Genomic DNA, 21,439 nt, shown 5'->3' on the forward strand with positions numbered 1-21,439 from the left:
TGTAATGGTCAGACAGAGGGTTAATCAGATCCTAGAAGGCTTTCTCAGAGCCTAAGGGTTGGTTAGGCAAGCTGTTTGGGTGCAACTATTTCCATGGTCTGAATTCTGTTATAACAACCATATCAGTGAATTTTCGGGATCTTCTCAGTTCCACATCGTGTATGGCCAACACCCTAGAATGGCTCTACCTCTCTGTGTTTCCACAGACATCCTGGCAGCGAACCATATTTCTGCCAACCTACAGGAGATATAGAAGAAGACTCAGATCCTTCTCGGGTGTTATGTTTTGTAAAAGTGTGAACCCCTGGCCCGAGGTGAGAGGTGTCTCTGCCCACAGGGAGGAGCCCTGTGAGCCTCACCATTGGTAGGTGCGGTCTCGGCGATATCAGACACAGCTGTGGACTAGAGTCTTTATTAAAAGAAGAGAAAGGCACAACCCGCGGAGCGGGAGATGTAGCAAAGTGAAGTTCTGAGCAGAGGGGTATACCCAAGAGTGATACCTCAGATGTGAAGATCCGTTAGTGGCCCGTGGAGAGGTGGTAATAAGGTGGTAGTCCGAGGTGCAAGGACCCCAATGAGGTTCCTGTAAAGGTGGTGCAGTAATGACCTGCAGGCAGGGTATACCGGAGTGATTCCTTCTGGGATGAGGCGGTAGTGGCCCGAGGCATGGGGTACATCGAAGAGGATCCCACAATGAGGCTTGATAGTAGAGATCCTGTAGAATTAAGTACTCACAGGAGGTAGGTCCAGCAGAGGTCCCGGGAAGTGGGAGCGATAGAAGTCCAAGGTGGAAAGGCCCTCCGAGGAGCGGATAGCCAGAGACTAAGTAGGGCCCCCGATGAGTGGGTACCCAGAATGTCTCACCATGTAGAATCTGGAACCGTAAGTCCAAGGATGGAGCAGAATTCAGCAACGAGAGAACTCCTTGCTATCTCATAGAAGCAAAGGGCCAGCCAGCTTTACAAGAGATGAGTGACGTCATCCGGAAGGGATGCCCCCGAGGTTCCTGCCATGATGTTTTCAAAGGTGGCCCGTGCGCGAGCGCCTAAGTAATTCCTGAAACAGGATGGCAGTCGGCAGGGCCCACGCCGTCCCGGGAATGCCAGGCTGATCGGCAGTGGCTGGCGGAGGCCGCCATTCTTCCAAAGGATGACAATGCAGCAAAGAAAGAAGTGAGCATTAGTGGTTGCAGACATCTGCGACCGACAGGCGTAACATCGGGGAGGTGGTTGACCACTTCAAGAAGAATGCTGACGGGAAGCATAAATCTGCATCTCAACTTTGTTTCTTTGACAAGGTGTAGCTCAGCACAAGGAACATCTAGCAAATGGTGCCTTTGCATAAATTCACCCCTAGTTTCATTGGACCTTATTAGGTCAAAAAGCAAACAAATCTAGTGACCTATCAACTCAAGATTCCCCCCTTTCTCCTTATCCATAACTTATTCCATGGCTCTTTGTTCAAAACTCTGACCCTGAACAGATACTCAAAAATGTAGTGAGAAACAAGTTTTATTATTTAGTGGTTTGGAAGGGCTACAGCCCCGATGAAAGATCCTGGTTACTGGCTGAGAACCTCAATGACCCCATTCTGGTCTGGAAATTCCATTTCTTTCCTCACAAGCCCAAGAACAAACAGCCTGGATGGTTCCTGGTGGCGGAAGGGGGGAAGGAGTACTGTAATATGCTGCTGACTGCAGGGTGCTGCATAACGTTAGCATTCTATACCGCAAGATCCCGAGTCTAGCGTGGTTCCTGGCATCCTAATCGTCTCATGAAATTCTGTAGCTCTGTCGAAGGAGCCTCACCAATTCAATAGTTTTATAGGCCCAGCGCACAATATTTCCTGAGGGCACACCCAGGCCGGTGGAAGCACTAGGCGAACTAGGCCTGGGCCTAGGGTGCCGAGTATTAGGGGACGCTTCGAGCAGTGGTATCCCGAGGGGAGCCAATGTCCCCGGGCACAGGGAGGCTCATGTGGCCGCCAGTGGACCTCATCCCACCGGCGGCTGAGCAGCGACACGTATATAGCAGTCAGATCAGCATGCGCAGATTACAAAATCTGCCGCACATATGCGCACACCGCTTGTATTTTATAACACGCATGCCTTTTATATTTTATAGCACGTGCGCATGTTATAAAATATGCGCGTCCATGTGCATGCACCGGGTCCCATGCCAGATGGACGCGCATGCATCTTTAAAAATCTACCCCTACGTTTAGTAAGGATATTGGCCAATAGGCATTTGTTGCAGATAAATCCTTACACTTCCTTGACAGTATACCTATCAATGCCTGGTTTATTTCTTGGGTGAAAAAAACATAGAGAAGTATATGAATATCCATATCTCTTAGCTAGTAATTGAAATTTCAGAATTTTATAAAAACTCTAAGATAAGATCATCAGTTCCTGAAGTTTTTCTTAGTTTCAGATTTGCAATTACCCTGAAAATATCAGTGTAGGTTAATTGGTTTGTTCAACACATTGAGCTGGTCATGACTTTGAAAAATGAATTGTTCACTTCTGTAGTCGGTGAAAATTTTAATAATTTACTTTGTGTCATTGTGGAGTTTGCCCTGCTTATCTTTAATATCTGTAATAGTTCTGTTTTACATCTTTTACTATTCTTGCTAAGAGTTTGCTAGCTTTGTTTCCAAATTTGTAAAATAATGATATTTATATAACCTCACAAGTAAATTTTAAAAGGAGTGCGCCCATAATCGTGCATATTGGGCACGCGAGCAAAAATATGCACAATTTTTATATTGTGCATACAAGTACACATATACCATTTAAAATATCCCTACCATGCATATGTGTTGGAGCCCTTTACGAGAGAGAGAGAGACGCGCATACTTCCCAGCTTTTTAAAATTCGCATTGTTCACGTGCGGCCCACATACATGTGTATGGGACCGTTTTTACGCCAGCAACGCTTTTAAAAATCTACATGTTACGGATCTTAAGATGATTAGATGTGGCCTGAACTCTATCCAACACTGTCTTCTGCTCCAAAGACATATGGATAAGTTCTGATTTTTGCGGCTAATTACCCGCGGCCACATAACTCTGAAAAGCACTACTTGTCTGTCTAAGCAGTACTTTTCGGACTAAGATAGTTTTTTGGGTGTTTTTTTTTTTACTTTTCTATCTATGCAGATAAGGTGCTACTTAGCTGGATAAGTCAGAATTTAGCCAGATAAGTGTGCTGAAATGAAGTTAACACATATTTGTAATTCAAATTTTAAAGGGATACACGAATAGATTTTACTCACATTATTTAGACATATTTACCCACCCTAAGTTGGCTTTTACACACGCAAGTCAGGGGATTTTATAACATGTGCGCAGCAATGAAATAATCAGTTTTCCAATTAGGCTACCAGTTTGTCCAGTCCATATGCAGCTTGTAAAGACCCTCCTTGCTCTTCAGTCCAAAGTCCCCCCATGTCACTCAGACACCACACCCAATAATTTTTCACTTTTAATATGTTTACAATAACTTACTCTAGATATTGAGCAAAGTAAATATATGCAAGTAAAAGTCGCATGTCATTTTGGCAAGTTGTACAATATTAATTTATGAGCCTAAATGTTGGCTCTATCCGAAACACCCCTGACTTGCCTCTTTTATATTTGTGCAAATTTACTCACAGTCCCTGATTTATGCGTGTATGTTGCGATTTTTAAAATAACATATACTTGCTATTTTTATATGAGTATCTTCGTAAATTCACCTCCATGAGTTCAGTCTTTTACCAACTCAGGCAGCCCAATAACTCTGATATTGTTTTTGTGGCCCTGTTTTCTTGGTCCTCCATGTATTCTGTCAAGATTTCTTCTCATATTTTAGTGCTGATAGTTGCTGACTTAAATCATATGTTCCTTCTTCTTGAGATGTAACTCTCTGCTCTACAGCGGTTATCTTCTGAGCATGCATTTTGAATCCTTCCCTGATATTGTTCGTTGCCCACTGGATTAAACAAAATAAACACTTCATACTGGCAGCTTAACAAAGATCTTTATTTAGATAAAGTGTGGAATATTCCAGGAGAGGCAATTCAGAAGCCATCTTGGAGAGCATTATTTACACAATAGATTAAATCCAATTTATACACAATGAGCTAGTTTGTTTTCATAACATTTTTCTAATTGGGTGATATTTACACAACATCCTCTTAATAGGCTGGTATTACAATTTTATCTCATACATATTAATGAAGCTGGGATTCTTGAGTCATACGATTTCTTGTAAATTGAGCCCAGAAGGCAGGAACAAAAGTTAAGACTGAACTACACATACTTTTTTACTTCTGACCTACATTCTAGCATTTCAGCATATTCTGGCATGCTGGCAACCTTTAGTATTTCTACAAATCTAATCAGATTAAATTCCCAGTGCAGTACTAATAGTTTTATAGGAAAAACCTTTTCAAAGTGTTTCAGCAACTCTTGAAGAGTTGCTGAAACACTTTTTAAAAGCCCTTTTACCATGTTTTTCGATACAATGAGCACTATTTTCTCCCTATTCTCGTTTTAGTTCTGCTGCCATCTTGTTCTCACCTGGGTGCTTTTATTTCAAGCAAATTGAAGCCATTTTGTGGTCATTACCCTTCATTTTTTAATAAAAACTTTATCGATAAAACACTTAAAGGTTCAATTTTTAAAGCCCGGCACATACCAAAACCTGGAAATACGTGCACAAGTCTGGCTGATGCACATCAAGCATTTTTTAAAAGCTGCCCATGTATGCATATATCTCCTGCTATGTGCACAATTGAAATTTTCCGAAAAAGGGGTGGGGAGGGGTCTGGGCGGGGAATGAGCATTTCTGGATTTCACCCTGAAATTTGTGCATAAATACCTATGCACACAGGCACACTCTAGGGACCCTTGCCATGCAACTTTACTTCTGCTATGGTTGATGTGCAAGTCGTAAAACAAAAAAACACATCAGTGGGATTTTAAGGGTTGGGGCTAACAGGGGGAAAGGGGGCTAACAGGGGGAAAGGGAGCTATTAAACTAAGGGGGTTTGGAAGTCCTATTCCTTACCTGTGCAAACTGGGAATGAACTGGTAAAACTGGTAATGCTGTCCACGCATGTGTCTTTTAAAATCTCCCCACTTACACGATAGACTTGGCATTTGCGCGCATAGGCATGCATCCACTTAAAATTGTGCACACGTGTGCAAATTCAGGCTACTTTAGAACATGCATGCATATATGCGCAAATGTTATAAAATGGTCGCATCCCTGGTTGCGGGCCGATGATCACACACACATGCACCCATGTGCCTCTTTAAAAGTTAACGTCTTAGGGTAGGCAAAGCAGTAGATACGTTTTCAGGAGTTTAATAGCCATGCTGGTCACGGATAGTCGAAGAAGCTCCCAGAGCTAAACAAGCCTGCTATCTCTTAGGTGCACAGCAAGACAAGAATCATGACGGCATTGTTGGCCCATCTGAGGTCAGCTTCCATGGAAGAGATGTGCAAAACTACAATTTGGAGTTCAATCCATGCATTCACATTTCTTTACTGTTTGGACAGGGACTCCCAACAAGATAGTAGGTTTGGTCACTCCTTTCTGAAAGGTTTATTTGCGATTTAAAATCCAACTCCATCTACTGTAGGGTTGTTCTTTTTATTTATTAAGAAAAAAATATTTTAAAAAATGGCCTGTTGCTAACAAATTTTGGATGTTGAACATTTAAAGGTGAATTTTAAGACCAGCACGTGGGAGCTCGCGCATGTGTTTGCTGGCTCGCACACATGGCAAAGTGATTTTTATATCAGGCGCGCGTAAACACGAACATGCGCACGATTTTACATTGAGGCTTGCATGTGCGTGCAAATGCCGCCTCAGTCGCATAAGTAGGGGGGATTTTAGTAGATATGTGTGCCGATGCAATTACCTGTTTCCCCAGTTCACCCCAATAAAGTGGCTCCCATTTACCCTGTTAGCCCCGACCACTAAAACCCTGGTGACTAGCCTAGCTTTTTTTTGTTTTCATGACCTACACGCCTTCCATAGCAGAAGTAATGTTGTGCAGATAGGGACCCCGGTTCTCATTGGTGTACGTAAATACTTATCTGCTGGTTTCATTCATATTTCCTGGAATGCCCATGCCCTGCCTATGCCCATGTCCCGCCCCTTTTATGAAAAAAAATTCTACTCTCGTTCCAGGAGATACGCATGTACCCTGGTGCCTGTTAAAATCCACTCAGCATGCGCCAGGCCAATACACATGCGTTTCTCCCAGCTTTTGCTTACATAGGACTTTTAAAATTCACCTGTTAAGTTTTACTTCACAAGGTCCGTATTCAAAAGCCATTAAGATGGATAACATAATAGTTAACCAGGTAAGCCATTTAGATGGATATGTTCAGCCTTTATCCTGCTAAATTCTAGCTGGCTAATAAATTAGGTGGCTAGAATTTAGCCAGATATGTTAGGGGCGGTCCAGGGGCATAACTGGGAGGAGTTGAGATACTCGGCTAAGTTAAGTGGCTAACTTCAATATTCAGAGTTAGCCGGATGACCTAGCCAGCTAAGTCTGGTCAAGTCAAAGGGTTGGCCAATGTTAGCTGGCTATAGTTAGTTGGCTTACTAATTTACAGGCCGATACAGTACAGTGCGGAGCACACTGTTAACCCGTGATTGGACGCGCGTTTTCGACGCTCTAGTGTTACCCCTTATTCAGTAAGGGGTCGAAAACGCATGTCCACCTCCCCCGAACCTAATAGCGCCCGCAACATGCAAATGCATGTTGATGGCCCTATTAGGTATTCCCACACGATTCAGAAAGGAGAATGTGCAGCCAAGCCACACATTTTACTTTCAGAAATTAGCACCTACCTTTGGGTAGGCGCTAATTTCTCCGGGCACCGGGAAAGTGCACAGAAAAGCAGTAAAGACTGCTTTTCTGTGCACCCTCCGACTTAATATCATGGTGATATTAAGTCGGAGGTCCCGAAAGTTACAAAAAGTTTAAAAAAAAAAATTTGAAGTCGGCTCGCGGGTTGAAAACCGGACGTTCAATTTTGCCGGCGTCCGGTTTCCGAACCCGTGGCTGTCAGCGGGTTGAGAACCGACGGCGGCAAAATTGAGCGTCGGCTGTCAAACCCACTGACAGCCGCCGCTCCTGTCCAAAAAGAGGCGCTAGGAACGCGCTAGTGTCCCTAGCGCCTCTTTTTACCTCTTTTTACTGCTGGGCCTAATTTGAATACTGAATCGCGCGCACAGGAGAGCGGGTGTTCGCCCACTCTCCCGCGGACTTTACTGTATCGGCCCGTAAGGTAGCCGGCAATATTCAATAGGGATGTGCATTTGTTTGCGACGAAATAGGAAATATCGTCTCTATTTCCTATTTCGTTGCGGTTCGGGAGGTTCGACGAAACGATAGGAAAACCCACGAAATTTCATGTGGTTTTCTTATGGTTTTTGGGGAGGGGAGAAAGGGCACATTAAAACAAAAAAAAACCCCAAACCTACCCCAACCCTTCAAATTTAATTAATTGTAACCCCCCCCAAGACTTACAGAGAGTCCCTGGTGGTACAGCAGGGTCCCGGGAGCGATATCCCCCTCTCGCAGCGTCGGCTGCCACTAATCAAAATGGCGCCAATGGCCCTTTGCCCTTACCGTGTGACAGGGCTATCGGTGCCATTGGTCGGCCCGTCACATGGTAGGAGCAATGGATGGCCCGCACCATTTTTTAAGGTGGCGCCGGCCGTCCATTGCTCCTACCATGTGACAGAGACCGGCTAATGGCACCGATAGCCTTGTCACACGGTAAGGACAAAGGGCCATTGGCGCCATTTTGATTAGTGGCAGCAGATGCCCTGAGAGGGGGAGATCGCTCCTGAGACCCCGCTGGACTACCAGGGACTTTTGGTAAGTCTTGGGGGGGAGTCGGGCAAGTCTTGGGGGGTCAGGAGGGTGGGGGGTTGCAGTTAATTAAATTTGAAGGGTTGGGGAGTTTTGGGGTTTGTTTTTTTTTAATCTGAAGGGTTGGGGTGGGTTTCGGGCATCGTTTTGGGGGGGCAGATGAAATAAAATCGTCCCGAACCATGGGAAAACAAAATTTCCCGCAGCGGGCCGATAAAGAAGGCCGAACCAAAAGGTTCAGTCGAATCACATCTCTAATATTCAGTAGTGTGGCTGTATTGTTGAATTTGCCTACAAAGTAAACCAGATAAGTTTATCTAGCTAACTTTGCTATCTAGATTGTCTGAATATAGACCTCCACATTTACAGTTGGTTTTTTAGGTATGTGGTGATTATATCCTATTCTTTATGCACACCTGTTTGATATCAATAGAGTAGGTGGGGGGTGTATAAATGCATCTGTTTTTTACTTGTTATGTCAGCAGGAAATGGTTATAATTAAATTTTGAGTTGATAGATTTAAAATATAGGACCCATACATATTTATGTAATAATTGATTGTAATTTTGTATTGTAATTTTGCCCAATATATTGTACTGTTGCCAATAAAAAACCATTGGGGTGGATTTTAAAAGGTTTACGCGCGTAAACACAAAAACCTGCTACTGTGCGCGCCCCTATTTTGCATAGGCCCGGCAACATGCGCAAGCCCTGGGGACGCACATATGTCCCGGGGCTTGAAAAGGGCGGGACATTGGCGGGGTGGTCCGGGTTCGGGGCTGGAGGCAGGCGCAACTTCTAAGATAAAGGTGTTGTCTGAGGACAGCAGGAGGTAATTAACTTTTCATTTTATAGTGACTGAGTCTGAAAATTGATGTAAAATCTTGGAATACTAAACAAAATGATGAGTCAACAATACATAAGATATATTCAAACTATATTTCTGTGTACTTTGAAGCAGAATCACAGTAGTCATATATACAATTGACCACAAATGATACTGTGTCAGATTTCAAGACAGAATAAATTAACGCTTTTGCAGCCTAAAAATCCACTTTAACTGCACAGTGCAGCAATTGAAATATAATTGGTTTTGTTTTTCTAACAATCATAGTCTAGCATTTGGGTTTTATTGAGTCCTCTATTCAGTTATTTAACAGCTAGAGTTCAGCATATTAGTTTGGCCAGATAAATCATGTTATACATTTCTGTTTTGTAATTTGTAGAATGGTTTGCACTCACTTCAAGGCAGTTTTATAAATATAAGAATAAATACATAAATCTGACTTTCAATGCAAAATTAATGTTATTGCTGTTGCAAAATAATTTTTGCTAAGCTTATGATATTAGAAACACATTTATGCAGGCCACAATAATGAAATGATGCCCCATGGTAAAAATATTATTAAATAAAATTAAGTTTTTGTAAATATTGTGTAAAAACATTTAATAGGACCAGCCTGGGGCTCAGTGTGTATTGACATGCAGAAGGTTCCTGGTTCTATCTCCAATTCAGGTCTTCTGCACCCTGGGTTGACTGGAGCTGTGGATGCTGCAGAAGCAGTGTTTGCAGCCCCTGGGGTGAGTCATGATCATCATTAAGGGCAATACATGGTGGCTGAATTTAAAGCTTATGACATAGGGTTTCCGAAGGAGTACTGGTACATAGCTCCTGGACTCAGGGGCATTGTTGAAATGACTGGACTAGGAACAGTAGGAGGATGGACCTATTAAAAGGGAAAAAATAGTGTAGCTGTGAGCTCAGGACACTAAAATGCCAGTAGAGGCTCAGGTTCAAATAGGAGGAAAAGGAATAAGGAGTAACTTCCAGGCCAAACCCCTGCTCTAAAAACATTTAATCAGCTCCACCAAAGCAAATAAATTAATATGAGGCTTGTGACACTGTTAGGTATTTGGCATAAGTGGGCCGTGCAGGAGCTACATGAATGGGAAGGGCACACTTACATTGAGGTACCTGCGCCCAGAAAAAATAAGTGGAAAAGGTCTTTCAGCACTGATGCATGTAACTCCAAATTTTCCTCAGCCAGTATGCACAGGAGACTGGTGAACATCAGGTGGAGAAAGAGAGAGAGAACCTCTTTATAGGGCTCAGTCTGATACTTTATATATGGACCATTGTAAGGGGGCACTTTGATTTGGGGTGAGTTTTTGGGAGGTGGTTTGGGGTTAGGGGGATGGTGTTACAGACACAAACAGATTCATTAAAGAATGTTTTACCTTAAGTGATGAAAAGGAGTTAATTTGTACAATGCAGCTATCAGAGACTGCAGTGTACAAATCAACTCCTCTTTTTAGAATTTTCATCACTTACAAAGTCAAAAATTCTTTAATGATGTCAATTTTACAATGGATACCTCCTGAAAACTCACGCCGAATCAAAGTGCCCTCTTACAGTGGTTCATAACATTCTTCTGATAGAGAAGCATAATGCTCATTTTCAACATTTATGAATGTGAACATTTTAGAATGAAATATGTACTGTAATTAACATCTGACATGAACTGGAAGTTAATTTATAGAAAGGTTGTGTTTTTTAATTTGCAGTGCCAGCATGAAATGTTAGAACTAACGATATGAGACAATACTATTGCTGAACTGTTACAAATTCTATCTCCATGCAAAGGACTTGACTATTTTAGTTAAATGAGTAAATTAATGAATAGTATTTCATGATGGGCAAAGTATAGGATGTTCTGAAAAAGTGAATGAAATGAGAATTGTGTTGTCTTCTCTTAAACTGTATCTTTTTAGCTTGCTCTACTTCTTGTTGCTGAATGTTACTTTTGCTGCTTTTAGAAAATGTATAAAGTGTATATATATATCTATCTGTCTTATTATTCCCACAGGGTTTAGATGAAAAAGACAATACCAAGAGGGTAAGATAGTTTTCTATATGTTTCTTTCACACTAATCTATGAATCTGTTCTGTAGTAAAACCACAATTTTAATTTTTTTTGCACAGTTCTTATTTCATTATGCTAAGACTCATGACTCAGGCAAGTCAGACATCATGGTAAGTTGTACAGCCATTGCTTGTGAGTAATTGTCTGCTTACCTATAAAAATCAGGAAAAGTATTCCTGTTTGTATTAGTCCTGGTAATTACTGCAATTAAGTATGATTTGGCACATTATACATTTGCAGCAAAATATATTTTATTGGCTAGAATTATACAAAAACAATACAATTTAGCAAATACAAAAAAAGAGCAATCAAGGACAATGAAACACATGACACAAATAGTGGAACATAAACCCATTTTAACATTTTTTTTTTTTTTTAAAGTAACAGAAATGCTTGACTGGAAACACGAATATGTTGGGCTGGTGTGCAGTGAGCGGATTTTAAAAGCTGCCTGGATATGCACATATCTCCCACTGTGTGCGCACATCTTTTTTTTTTTTCTAAAAAGGGTAGGGCATGGCCTGGGCAAGGCATGGGTGTTCCTGGATTTCTCAATGAAACCAGTACATAAATACTTACGCGCACAAGCACTCGTCGGGGTCTCCTGCCGCATAACTTTACTTATTTATTAGATTTATATTCCGCTTTTCGCACTTTCTTCAGCACTTCAAAGTGGATTACATTCAGGTACTTTTAGGTATTTCCCTATCCCCAGAGGACTTACAATCTAAGTTTGTACCTGAGGCAATGGAGGGTAAAGTGACTTGCCCAAGGTCACAAGGAGCGACAGCGGGACTTGAACCCTGGTCTCCTAGTTCATAGTCCACTGCTTCTGCTACGGATGGCATCTAAGTCATAAAACAAAAAAAAATCACACAGATCAGCGAGGTTATAAGGATCGGGGCTAACAGGGAGGAAGGGGGTCTATTAAAGTAGGGGGTGGGTTGGAAGTCCTATCTGTTGCCTGGACGAACTGGGAAAACGGGCAGTTGTGTCAGCTTGCATGTCTATTAAAATCCCCCCACTTACACGGTAGAAGCCCCAGGCGGGCGCATTGGCGCACTCCCACTTAAAATTGCATGCACATATGTGCGCATTCAGCCTATTTTATAACGTGCGCATGTTCTAAAATAACCATGTCCCTGGGTGTGAGCTGGCAAATCCGCACACATGTGCGCCCGTGTGCCTATTTAAAAGTTACCGTCCCTGATCTCATAACAATTACCTTAGAAAATGTTATTTTGTAAATATCTGATTAGATATTATGACAGATAAAAATGAAAAAATAAATCTGACTATGGGCCTGATTTATATAGACTCAGAATGGGAGAAAAGCCTTAGAGGTGAATTTTCAAAAGAAGCATGCGTAAAATGGTGTTTGTGTAAAATAGCTTGTATGTGAGTATACGCTATTTTAAAAACTTCAACATACACACATAGGGACAGTAACTTTTAAACAGGCACTCGGGCGCAAATATGTGCACATTTGCCGGCTCGCACCAAGGGACACAGCCATTTTATAACATTTGTGTGTATATGCGTGCATGGTATAAAATAGGCTGAACGCGTGCATTTGTGCATGCAATTTTAAGTAAGCACGCACCTATGCGCATAAATGCCGCTTCTACTACATAAGTAGGGGAATTTTTTAGACATGGGTGCTGATGCAATTACCTATTTTCCCAGTTTGTTCCTAGTTCACCCAGGTAAGGGATAGAACTTCCTAACGCCCCCTAGTTTAATAGCCTCCTTTCTCCCCTGTTAGCCCCAACCCTTAAAATCTCACTGATATGTTTAGTTTTTTTTGTTTTACGACTTACACACCATCCATAGCAGATTTAAAGTTACATGGCAGGGGACCCTGGCGTGTGCTTGTGCCTCTAAGTATTTACACACTGGTTTTATTGAGAAATCCAAGAATGCCCATGCTCCTCCCAAACATCTTGCTCCTTGACTTGACAGTATATATCCCTGTTTTGGCGCCTGCTGGGCTTTTAAAATTTGCCTGATATTGGGGGTGCATATAAACTTCTGCATGTAAAAAAAGGCAGACCAGAGCATTCCAGGGAGGAGTCAACAGTTACATACATAAGTTGCTTTTTTAAAACCTGCCAAAGTACTGTACGCAAGTGTTTTACTTGCAAATATTTACTCCTGCTCAATTTCTGGTGCAAGTGATCATGATCATAAACATCTCATAAGTGAAAAAATTACTGGGTAGGGATCTGGGTGAAATGGGGGAACTTCAGGCTGAAGAGCAAGTTGGGACTTATCCAGAAAAGTAACGGCATGTATTTGGATAAGTTCCAATTTATGCAGCTAAGTAGCGGCACTTAGCCTGATAAGTCTGAAAAGTGTTGCACAGGAGGTGGACCCTTGGGCCGAGGTGGGGTTGACGCTACCCACAGGGTGAACCCTACAGGTCCCCACTGTCGGCAGGCAGAGCTGGCTGACTGATGAAGACCGGCTGGAGCTTCTCCAATACCAGCCCTCGTTCCCCGAAGGTTGAGCCCTTGGGTACCGGGGCTGGCTGGTCTTAGGTGGGCCTCCATCCGAGGTCTTCCCAGAAGTGATGTGAGAATCAGCCAAGGGCCAGCAGTGGTGACTGAGACTGGAGAACAAGTTCAGACGAGGCAGAGTCCCAGAGACTCTGATGCCAAGGAGAACTGGAAGCAAGACAAAGGGCGCCCAAGTATGAACAGGCTGAAGCCTGAGAGGCCAAGTCCAGAATAGATTCAGCAGAGGCGTGTTAGAACAGGCTGTGATCAGGGCAGGCGGCAGACGAGGAGTAGGGGCAAAACGGACACGGATCAAACCAGGAGTCAAGCAGGAATATAGACGAAGCAGAAGTCAAACCATGTATCAACCAGTAGTGTAGTCAGACAAAGCAGAGGTCAAGCCAGATATCAATCAGTAGCGTAGACAAGCAGGGTAGACACGGAACTCAGGAACAGGAATGGATACCAGGAGTAAGGCAGGACCAGGAATCAGAAACACAGACTAAGCAGGAACAAACCAGGAACACAGAGGAAACGCAGGAACGAGCAACTAAGCACACGCCAAGTGTGGAGACCTGTTGCTAAGGCAAGGAAGCACTGGCTGGGCCCGGCCTTATATACTGGAACCCAGTGATGTCATCATCCGGGACCGCGGGGTGGATTCCCGACGCTGCCCCTTTAAAGGTAGACTAGTTGCGCACACATGCGTGCGCCTAGGGAGAAGCATGGCGTGAGACGACGGCATCTCCCTGCCTACCACGCAGGGAGGCCCGCCGCAGAGCTGGGACATCCGCAGAGGAGCTGGGAGCAAAGGAGGCAGCTACCCACGGCAGCAAGAGAGGTGGAACCAGGTGCTGGAACAGGCAAACGGGGGTAAGTGGGCCTGACCTCGGGCCTGCTGCAGCTGGCACATGCAACAAAATTGCTACTTATCCATCCTATTAGCCGGATAAGTTGAAAACAAAAGCGCTATTTCTCTGGATAAGTTCAAATTTGTCCATCTAAGTAGTGGCAAAAGCTCTATTTAGCTGGATAAGTGGGCGCAAATGTACACCAAATATTAAAGACAAACGTGAATAGATTTTATTTGTGTTATTTAGATGCATTTATATCCCCATTAGTCACCTTTTTTCTGTCAATAGCAGAGCTGAATTAGCTATGCTGCCTAGGAGACGTTCCCGGCAACCTCTAGGCAGAGCTTTATGTACCACAGTGTTTTGACTCTGTGTGGTTGTGCGCATGTCTTCCCGTGCAAACCTTCTCAGTTCCCTCTGTGCTACTCTCCACACGCGGAGTTCTCTCCTCTAAAATGTAATTCTCCTCAGTCTGGATTTCATTGGCAAAAGATGGGCCTATGACTACTGGATTCAAATATTGCCAACGCGGAAAATGGACATAACTATTGCTATCTTTGTCCTGGACCAGACCATGACCCCAGTCCACTTGCAGGGACTGTGGTTGTATGTCCCCCCCCCAAGCACGGAGGCAATGCAGCAAAAAATCTCTGGCTCAAATGCCCCCACATTGGACCGCTGCTTTGTACAACCTTCCCCGGGTCCGAAACAAAACAGACCAGAGAAAATAAAAAGAGCATTATCTCGGGGCCCCAAGGTAAATGTGCCCTGTCTGATAGGACACCTCCATCGCTGCCCTCACTGACCTCATTACCACCTGCATCGGGGGCAGAAGCCAAGAGCGGAACGACAAAACATTCAAAGAATGCGTCCAGTGCTTTGTCCACATTGTCCGTGAAGTTCCCAATCACATTGAGGATCCATGCGTCAACAACATCTGCAACGCATGACGCTCCAACGGATTGAAATCCGCATGGATGCATGCGTCGATGATTGAAATCATCGACGCATGCATCCACTTCCTGCACGCTGATTCTTCCGTGCGACACACCTTCGACTCATTTAATGCACTCTTCCCACTCAACGCACTCGAGGCATTCAAAGCACTTGAAGCACTCGACGCATTCCAAGCATGATGCACGGAAAACTTCAAGGAGCAGAGAATTATAACCCTGAGCCGTGTTAACAATGCAGATGCTACAGGCCATGGAACTCTCAGAGGGGGAGCCTCCTTTAGGCTCTTCCTTATCCAGAAGCTCATCCATCACTTCCCAGGAAATATTTTCTGACCTGTCTTCGATCTCCGATTAGAAAACGCTCCTCACTCCAACTTCAGGAGCCTCTCATCAAGCGACATAAGCCCTCCCGTGTTATTGGCCCAACCCCACAAAATCACTGAGGCTCATCATGTGATATCCTCCTGGCTGCACTACCCACACGTCCAAAGAAAACACTCCCATCTGAGGACACCACAGGATGTGCTGTAGGTCAAAGGGGCAGATTAGCCTCCTAGGCTATGACCCGAATAGCAGAAATCCTCACCTACTTTTTCTCATCTCTAGAAACAGAAGCACAAGGAGATCTACCTTGGAGCCCCTCTGCGAGAGTATCCCTAGCCGCAGACTGATGTCCATCTCAACCTCAAGAACACACGAATCCTCGTCCATCCTCACCATAACCAGGTTTGGATGCTCCGGAATCAAATCCTTCCTCCCCGTGATCTTCCACAGGCATGCCATCAGACCCACTGGAGGAACCTCCTGAAACCTCCTCACCACCTGAGGACTTGACTTATTCCAAGTTTATTGAAAAGATGGGGATTCTACTGAACATAGAGACAACGAAGGTACCAGATCCCAGGTCAGAGTTTCTTGGCATATTAAAGATCTTCAAAGACCCACCTGAGCCTACAGCTCTTCCTCCTCATGCAGTACTCGATGCAGTCAGGCAGAAAACATGGGAATGTCTCTTCTCTGGCTTTCCCACTTCGAGAAAGGCAGACCTAAAATTTTGTATGTGGAACTCAATTTACTTTAATGCGGTGCAGCTACCTCACACCTCCATTAGTGTCAAATCAGCAATGCAGAAGGCAAAAATGTCGACTCTTCCAACCCCCCGCCCCCCAGGCAAAGATAATCGTTACCTGGACGACTTTGGTAAAAAGACCTACCAAGGGGCAATGTTAAATGCAAAAATTCTACACCACCAATTTTATATCTCTCAATACCTTTATGAGTGTTTGCAAACCTTGAAGCCCTTTTGGAGAACAGCTTCTAATGAAGGAGCATTACCTCAACCATTCTTAGACATGGAAGAGGGGCTGCGCCACCTACTCAGAACCATTTATGAAGCATTTGAAACATCATCCTGGGCTGCGACTGCCCTGGTTGAAAGGGAGCACCCGGTGAGCCTTAAATTTCCCTTGGAACTTTTTCTGCGAGCCCCAACGTCATCGGGAGGGGCCAAGGAGACGCCATAAGAGCGGCGTCACTTAGGCGCGCCACAGTCGCCAGTGCGCCGCCAAAGCCGCGCACGCCTAAGGGGCGTGCGGCTTTGCTCGGCTTCGCTCAGTTAGAGAGGTTCGAGGGAAGATTCTGCTGGAGAAGTCACCGCCACAGAGGCAAGTAAACTCAGCATTGCAGCGGGAACGATCAGTCTTGTTGAATTTATAATACAATTTTGTACTGATAAAGATGCCACCAAAACGGAAGGGAAGAATAAGGGTGTTTCCCTCATTACCCCCTCCATCTCCAATACAACAAGAAATTGTTCGTTTTTTGTCCGCACCTGCATCTAACCCAGGAGCCAAGGACACTGCTGATTCAGCCCTGTTGGGAGGTCGGGCTGAATCCTTAGAGGAGGCATCTCTTGAGTCCTCAACTTGATGTACCACCTACGTTCAGGGTGGCTGAGGGTCCTTTGGGAGGTCTGCCTGAAGAACTCAATTCTATTGAGTCATGGTCTATGAGTAGATCCATCGGTGGAAGAGAGGGGACGGTACCCGAGGCAAGAGACCAGGCCTCAGGGGGTGACCACATAGAGACTTTAAAACGCCCTGCAGTGGTTACACTGGAATTGTTATGGGACTTGATAGCTAAAATGTCGTTAGATATAAAAGGGCTGGAGAAAAAGGTGGATGTTGGGACAAGGAATAGTCAACAGGAATTAATGGAAATCCGAGATAGTATTAAAAACTCTGAAGTTAGAATAAAGACATTAGAGGATAAGGATAAAAAGAATTTAGAATTTCAGTCAACTGTAGCCAAAGATAGAGATTTCTTGTCTAGGCGAACTGAAATATTTGAAAATAATAATAAGCGTTTGAATCTACGCCTGCTCAACTTCCCTAGGATAGTTGGCCAGGTTCCGATGGAAATGCTGAAAAAGTTCTTTGTGGCAATATTGCATTTTTCAGAAAATGAATTACCTCCAATAAGCTATTGCTATTTTCTCCCAAAGAAAAATCCAAATTTAAATTCAGAGGAGATGCCTTTTCAAGGCGATCTCACAAATTTCTTGGAGAGTACTAATAATCAGGTAATTGATACGGGATTACTGGTTGTTTCTTTTTTAAACTTACTTGATTTAAATAAAGTGATGAAGCAATACTTTAATAAATACCCTACTACATTTCATGAAAATTTGGTAAAACTTTTTCCTGATTTATCCATAGTTACTCAGTCAAGAAGAAGAGAATTTCTGGTTTATAGACAGGGAAGTATTATCATTGGGATATACATTTATCCTGAGATATCCTTGTAAATGTGTTATTAAAAAACAACAGGATACTTATATATTCTTTAGCCCAGTTCACTTAAAAACTTTTGTTGAACAAAAAAGATTAGCTACAACACCAAATCAGACCAGTAAGTATAAAGAATATATGCAGGGTTACAATGTTGTAATCTAGTTTAGTTTAAGAGATTTTCTATGTTTTCTCCCTTAATTTTCCTGTGCCTCTGGAAACTTTAGATGTTGGATAAAAATAATTTTTGTTTGATTATATCATAATTAGATTAATTATTTCTTACTTATGAGATTGTAATTTTAACTGTGAAAATTCAACAGTTATGGTGTAATAATATTTTGCTTGTCTAATTTGAAAAATCAATAAAATATAAATTTAAAAAAAAGAAACATCATCCTGTACCTCTGCGGTGGCGATAGGAGCGTGTTGACTGCACTCGACCGCAGCCAGGCCAATCTGAGAAGATGTACACGAGAAAGTAGCAGATCTTCCGTGTAAAGGCAACAACCTTTTCGGAGACAAATTACATGAGTCTCGCTCCTTAAGGAACAAAAGGTGGCCATTCTATCCTTGTTATCCCCTGTAGAGCAGTCGTCCACATCGAGAAGATATTTCCCAATATACAGGAAGCCCACCTACCAAAGAAGACAATATAGACAATTTGTTCTGTATGGTGCGCCAACATTTCCACAGCTGAGACCTCAAAGGCAGACTCCATTTCCCAGAAACAGACCATGTCAACAACAACAGCGTCAAGCACCATCCACGCCTCAAACTGGCACAGAATTTTTGAGTGTAGCCAAACCACTACTGCCATCCTAAACAGGGGGCTGCCTAACCCAGTTCTACAATGCCTGGGAATTGATCACGTCGGATTGTTGGGTTCTAACCATAGTTCGGGAAGGATATCGTCTCAATTTCAGGAATATTCCGCCTCTAACTCACATACCCCCCCCCCCCCCCCCCCCCCATTCGACCAACAGGCTCCCAGGGACTGCTTCTTCAAGACAAGGTCTCCAACCTCCTACTCCAACAAGCCATTCAACGTGTGCCAAGACACAAGTGGAACACAGGATTCTACTCCCAATATTTCCTCATTTCAAAGAAATCAGGGGGCCTACGTCCTATCCTGGACTTGAGAGGTCTCAACAAATTCCTTGCCAGAGAGAATTTCAAGATGACTTCTCTGAAATCCATCCTTCCCCTTCTGCAACCCAACGACTGGATGTGCTCGATAGACCTCAAAGATGCTTACTCCCACATACCAATGCACCATTCCTCTTGGTATTACCAATGCTTACAGACCAAAGGGCAGCACTACCAATACAAAGTGCGCCCCTTTGGCCTTGCTTCAGTCCCCAGAGTCTTCACCAAATGTCTGGCAGTGGTGGTGGCTCAACTTCGTTGAACGGGTATCCAGCTCTTCCCATACCTGGATGACTGGCTTCTGGTAGCCTCAAATGTAAACGTCCTGAATATCCAAGTTAGCCAGATGATCCATTGTCTGGAGGGACTGGGGTTCCTCGTGAATTATGAAAAGTCTCATTACATCCCACGCAATAGCTCCAATTTATCAGAGCCAAGATAAACACAATAGCAGGAAAAGCCTACCTACCAGAAGACCGAACCCTCACGAGTCAATCCTTGGCGGACAGTTTCCGGCACGCACCTTACCCCTCTGCCTGGAAAATGTTGACCCTCCTATGTCACATGGCAGCGGCCATTCATGTTGTGCCTAATGAGACAATGGACTCAATTCACGCAGCCGTTACACTTCAGAGTGATGCTAACAATGGCCATGAACACAGATATTGCATGGTGGCTCTCTACCAGCAATCTGTTACAGGGGACACCCTTCTGGTCCCCTTCCCATCAATTAATGCTCACCACAGACGCTTCGAGAAAAAGGTTGGGAGGCGCACTTAGCGGACCTAAAGACGCAGGGGCTGTGGTCCCTGGCTGAAATCCCACCATCAATAAACCTGCTGGTGCTCAGATCAATCCATAATGCCCCTCCTGACTTTTTCCCAACATATCGAGGGCAAAAGTCTCATGATATACACGAACAACTAAGCAGCGATATTCTATGTAAACAAGGAAGGAGGGTCAGGTTCACGGACTCTGTGCCAAGGAGGCAATCCAAATATGCAGATGGGCGGAGTCTCACAAAATATCCCTCCAAGCAACCTACCTTCCGGGCCTAGAGATGATCACAGTGAATCGTTTGAGCAGAATATTCCATCCTCACGAGTGGTCTCTAAACCAGGAGATAGCCCTCAAAATCTTCCAACGTTGGGGTTTCCCTCACATGGACCTCTTTGCCACAGAGAGCAATTGGAAAGTGAAGGTTTTCTGCTCAATATACTCCAAAAGAAACCGGTTTGCGCAGGATGCCTTCCTCATTCCATGGATGGAGGGCCTCCTCTCTGCTTACCCTCCAATCCTCCTCATCTCCAGAACAATACAGAAATGTATCAAAGATGTGGCAGACTTAATACTCATAGCACCAGCGTGGCCGCGTCAGCCTTGGTAAACATCTAATTTGACTGTCCCATCACTCCACCGTTTCCGTTGAGGTCCAGCCCAACACTGCTGACCCAAGAAGAAGGAACGTTACTCCATCCCATGCATCTCTCCTTCACCTCATGGCATGGAGATTGAAAGGGCAGTACTGACCAATCTTCACCTCCCACCAGACATTGAAGACATCCTAATTTCCTCCAGGAAACAGTCAACCAGAATGAACAAAAGAGGGAAGTGGTATCTCTATTCCACATGCTGCAGGCAAAAAGACATAGACCTCCTTCTCCTGCACGCCACAAGCTTACTAAAATACATACATACTCTCTACCAGTCAGGATTGGCTACAGCTTCTGTCAGAGTACACGTCAGTGCCATTGCAGCTTTTCATCATCCGCATGAGGGACTGCCTATCTCAAACCACCCCCCTCCTCTCTCGTTTCATGCGAGGCATTCTTTGACTACGACCTCCTATCTCCAAACCAGCAGTCCCCTGGGATCTCAGTTTGATTCTAGAACAGCTCATGCTGCCGCCCTTTGAGCCATCGAGTACATGCCACATGAAATACTTCACCTAGAAGGTGGTACTTCTGGTCGCAGTCACTTCCGCAAGAAGGGGTGAGCAACCTCAGGCCCTGGACCATTACTCACCCTGTCTGCAATTTTCTCATGATAAGGTGACTTTACGACCTCACTCCACCTTTCTACCCAAAGAGGTGTTGGCCTTCCATCTCAACCAGACAATCAGCTTGCCTACGTTCTTCCCAAAACTGCACAGCACAACCATAGAGAACATCTTCTTCACACTCTAGATTGTAAACGAGCTTAAGTATTCTATAACCAGAGGATTCAAGAGCTCTCAAGACCTTCACAACTATTTCTTTCCTTTAACCCAAATGCTCTGGGCAACCGGTATCAAAAAGGACTATTTCCAGCTGGATATCGCAATGCATACACTTTTGATACACAAAGAAATCAGTAGTTCAGGATAAAGTTTGAGCTCATAAC

At 44.0% G+C, this 21,439-nt stretch overlaps 1 protein-coding gene across 1 annotated transcript in view; it reads left to right on the forward strand.

The window, feature by feature from the left end:
* NMU (neuromedin U) overlaps positions 1 to 21,439 on the forward strand; it is a 215,301-nt gene that overhangs the window by 93,764 nt on the left and 100,098 nt on the right. Inside the window, exons 5-6 of the mRNA XM_029587408.1 lie at positions 10,755 to 10,784; positions 10,871 to 10,921. Of these exons, the coding sequence (XP_029443268.1) occupies positions 10,755 to 10,784; positions 10,871 to 10,921 (81 nt within the window). The remainder of the gene's footprint in view (positions 1 to 10,754; positions 10,785 to 10,870; positions 10,922 to 21,439) is intronic.

Source organism: Rhinatrema bivittatum, chromosome 1 (assembly GCF_901001135.1).
Source record: "Rhinatrema bivittatum chromosome 1, aRhiBiv1.1, whole genome shotgun sequence".
Taxonomy (NCBI): domain Eukaryota; kingdom Metazoa; phylum Chordata; class Amphibia; order Gymnophiona; family Rhinatrematidae; genus Rhinatrema; species Rhinatrema bivittatum.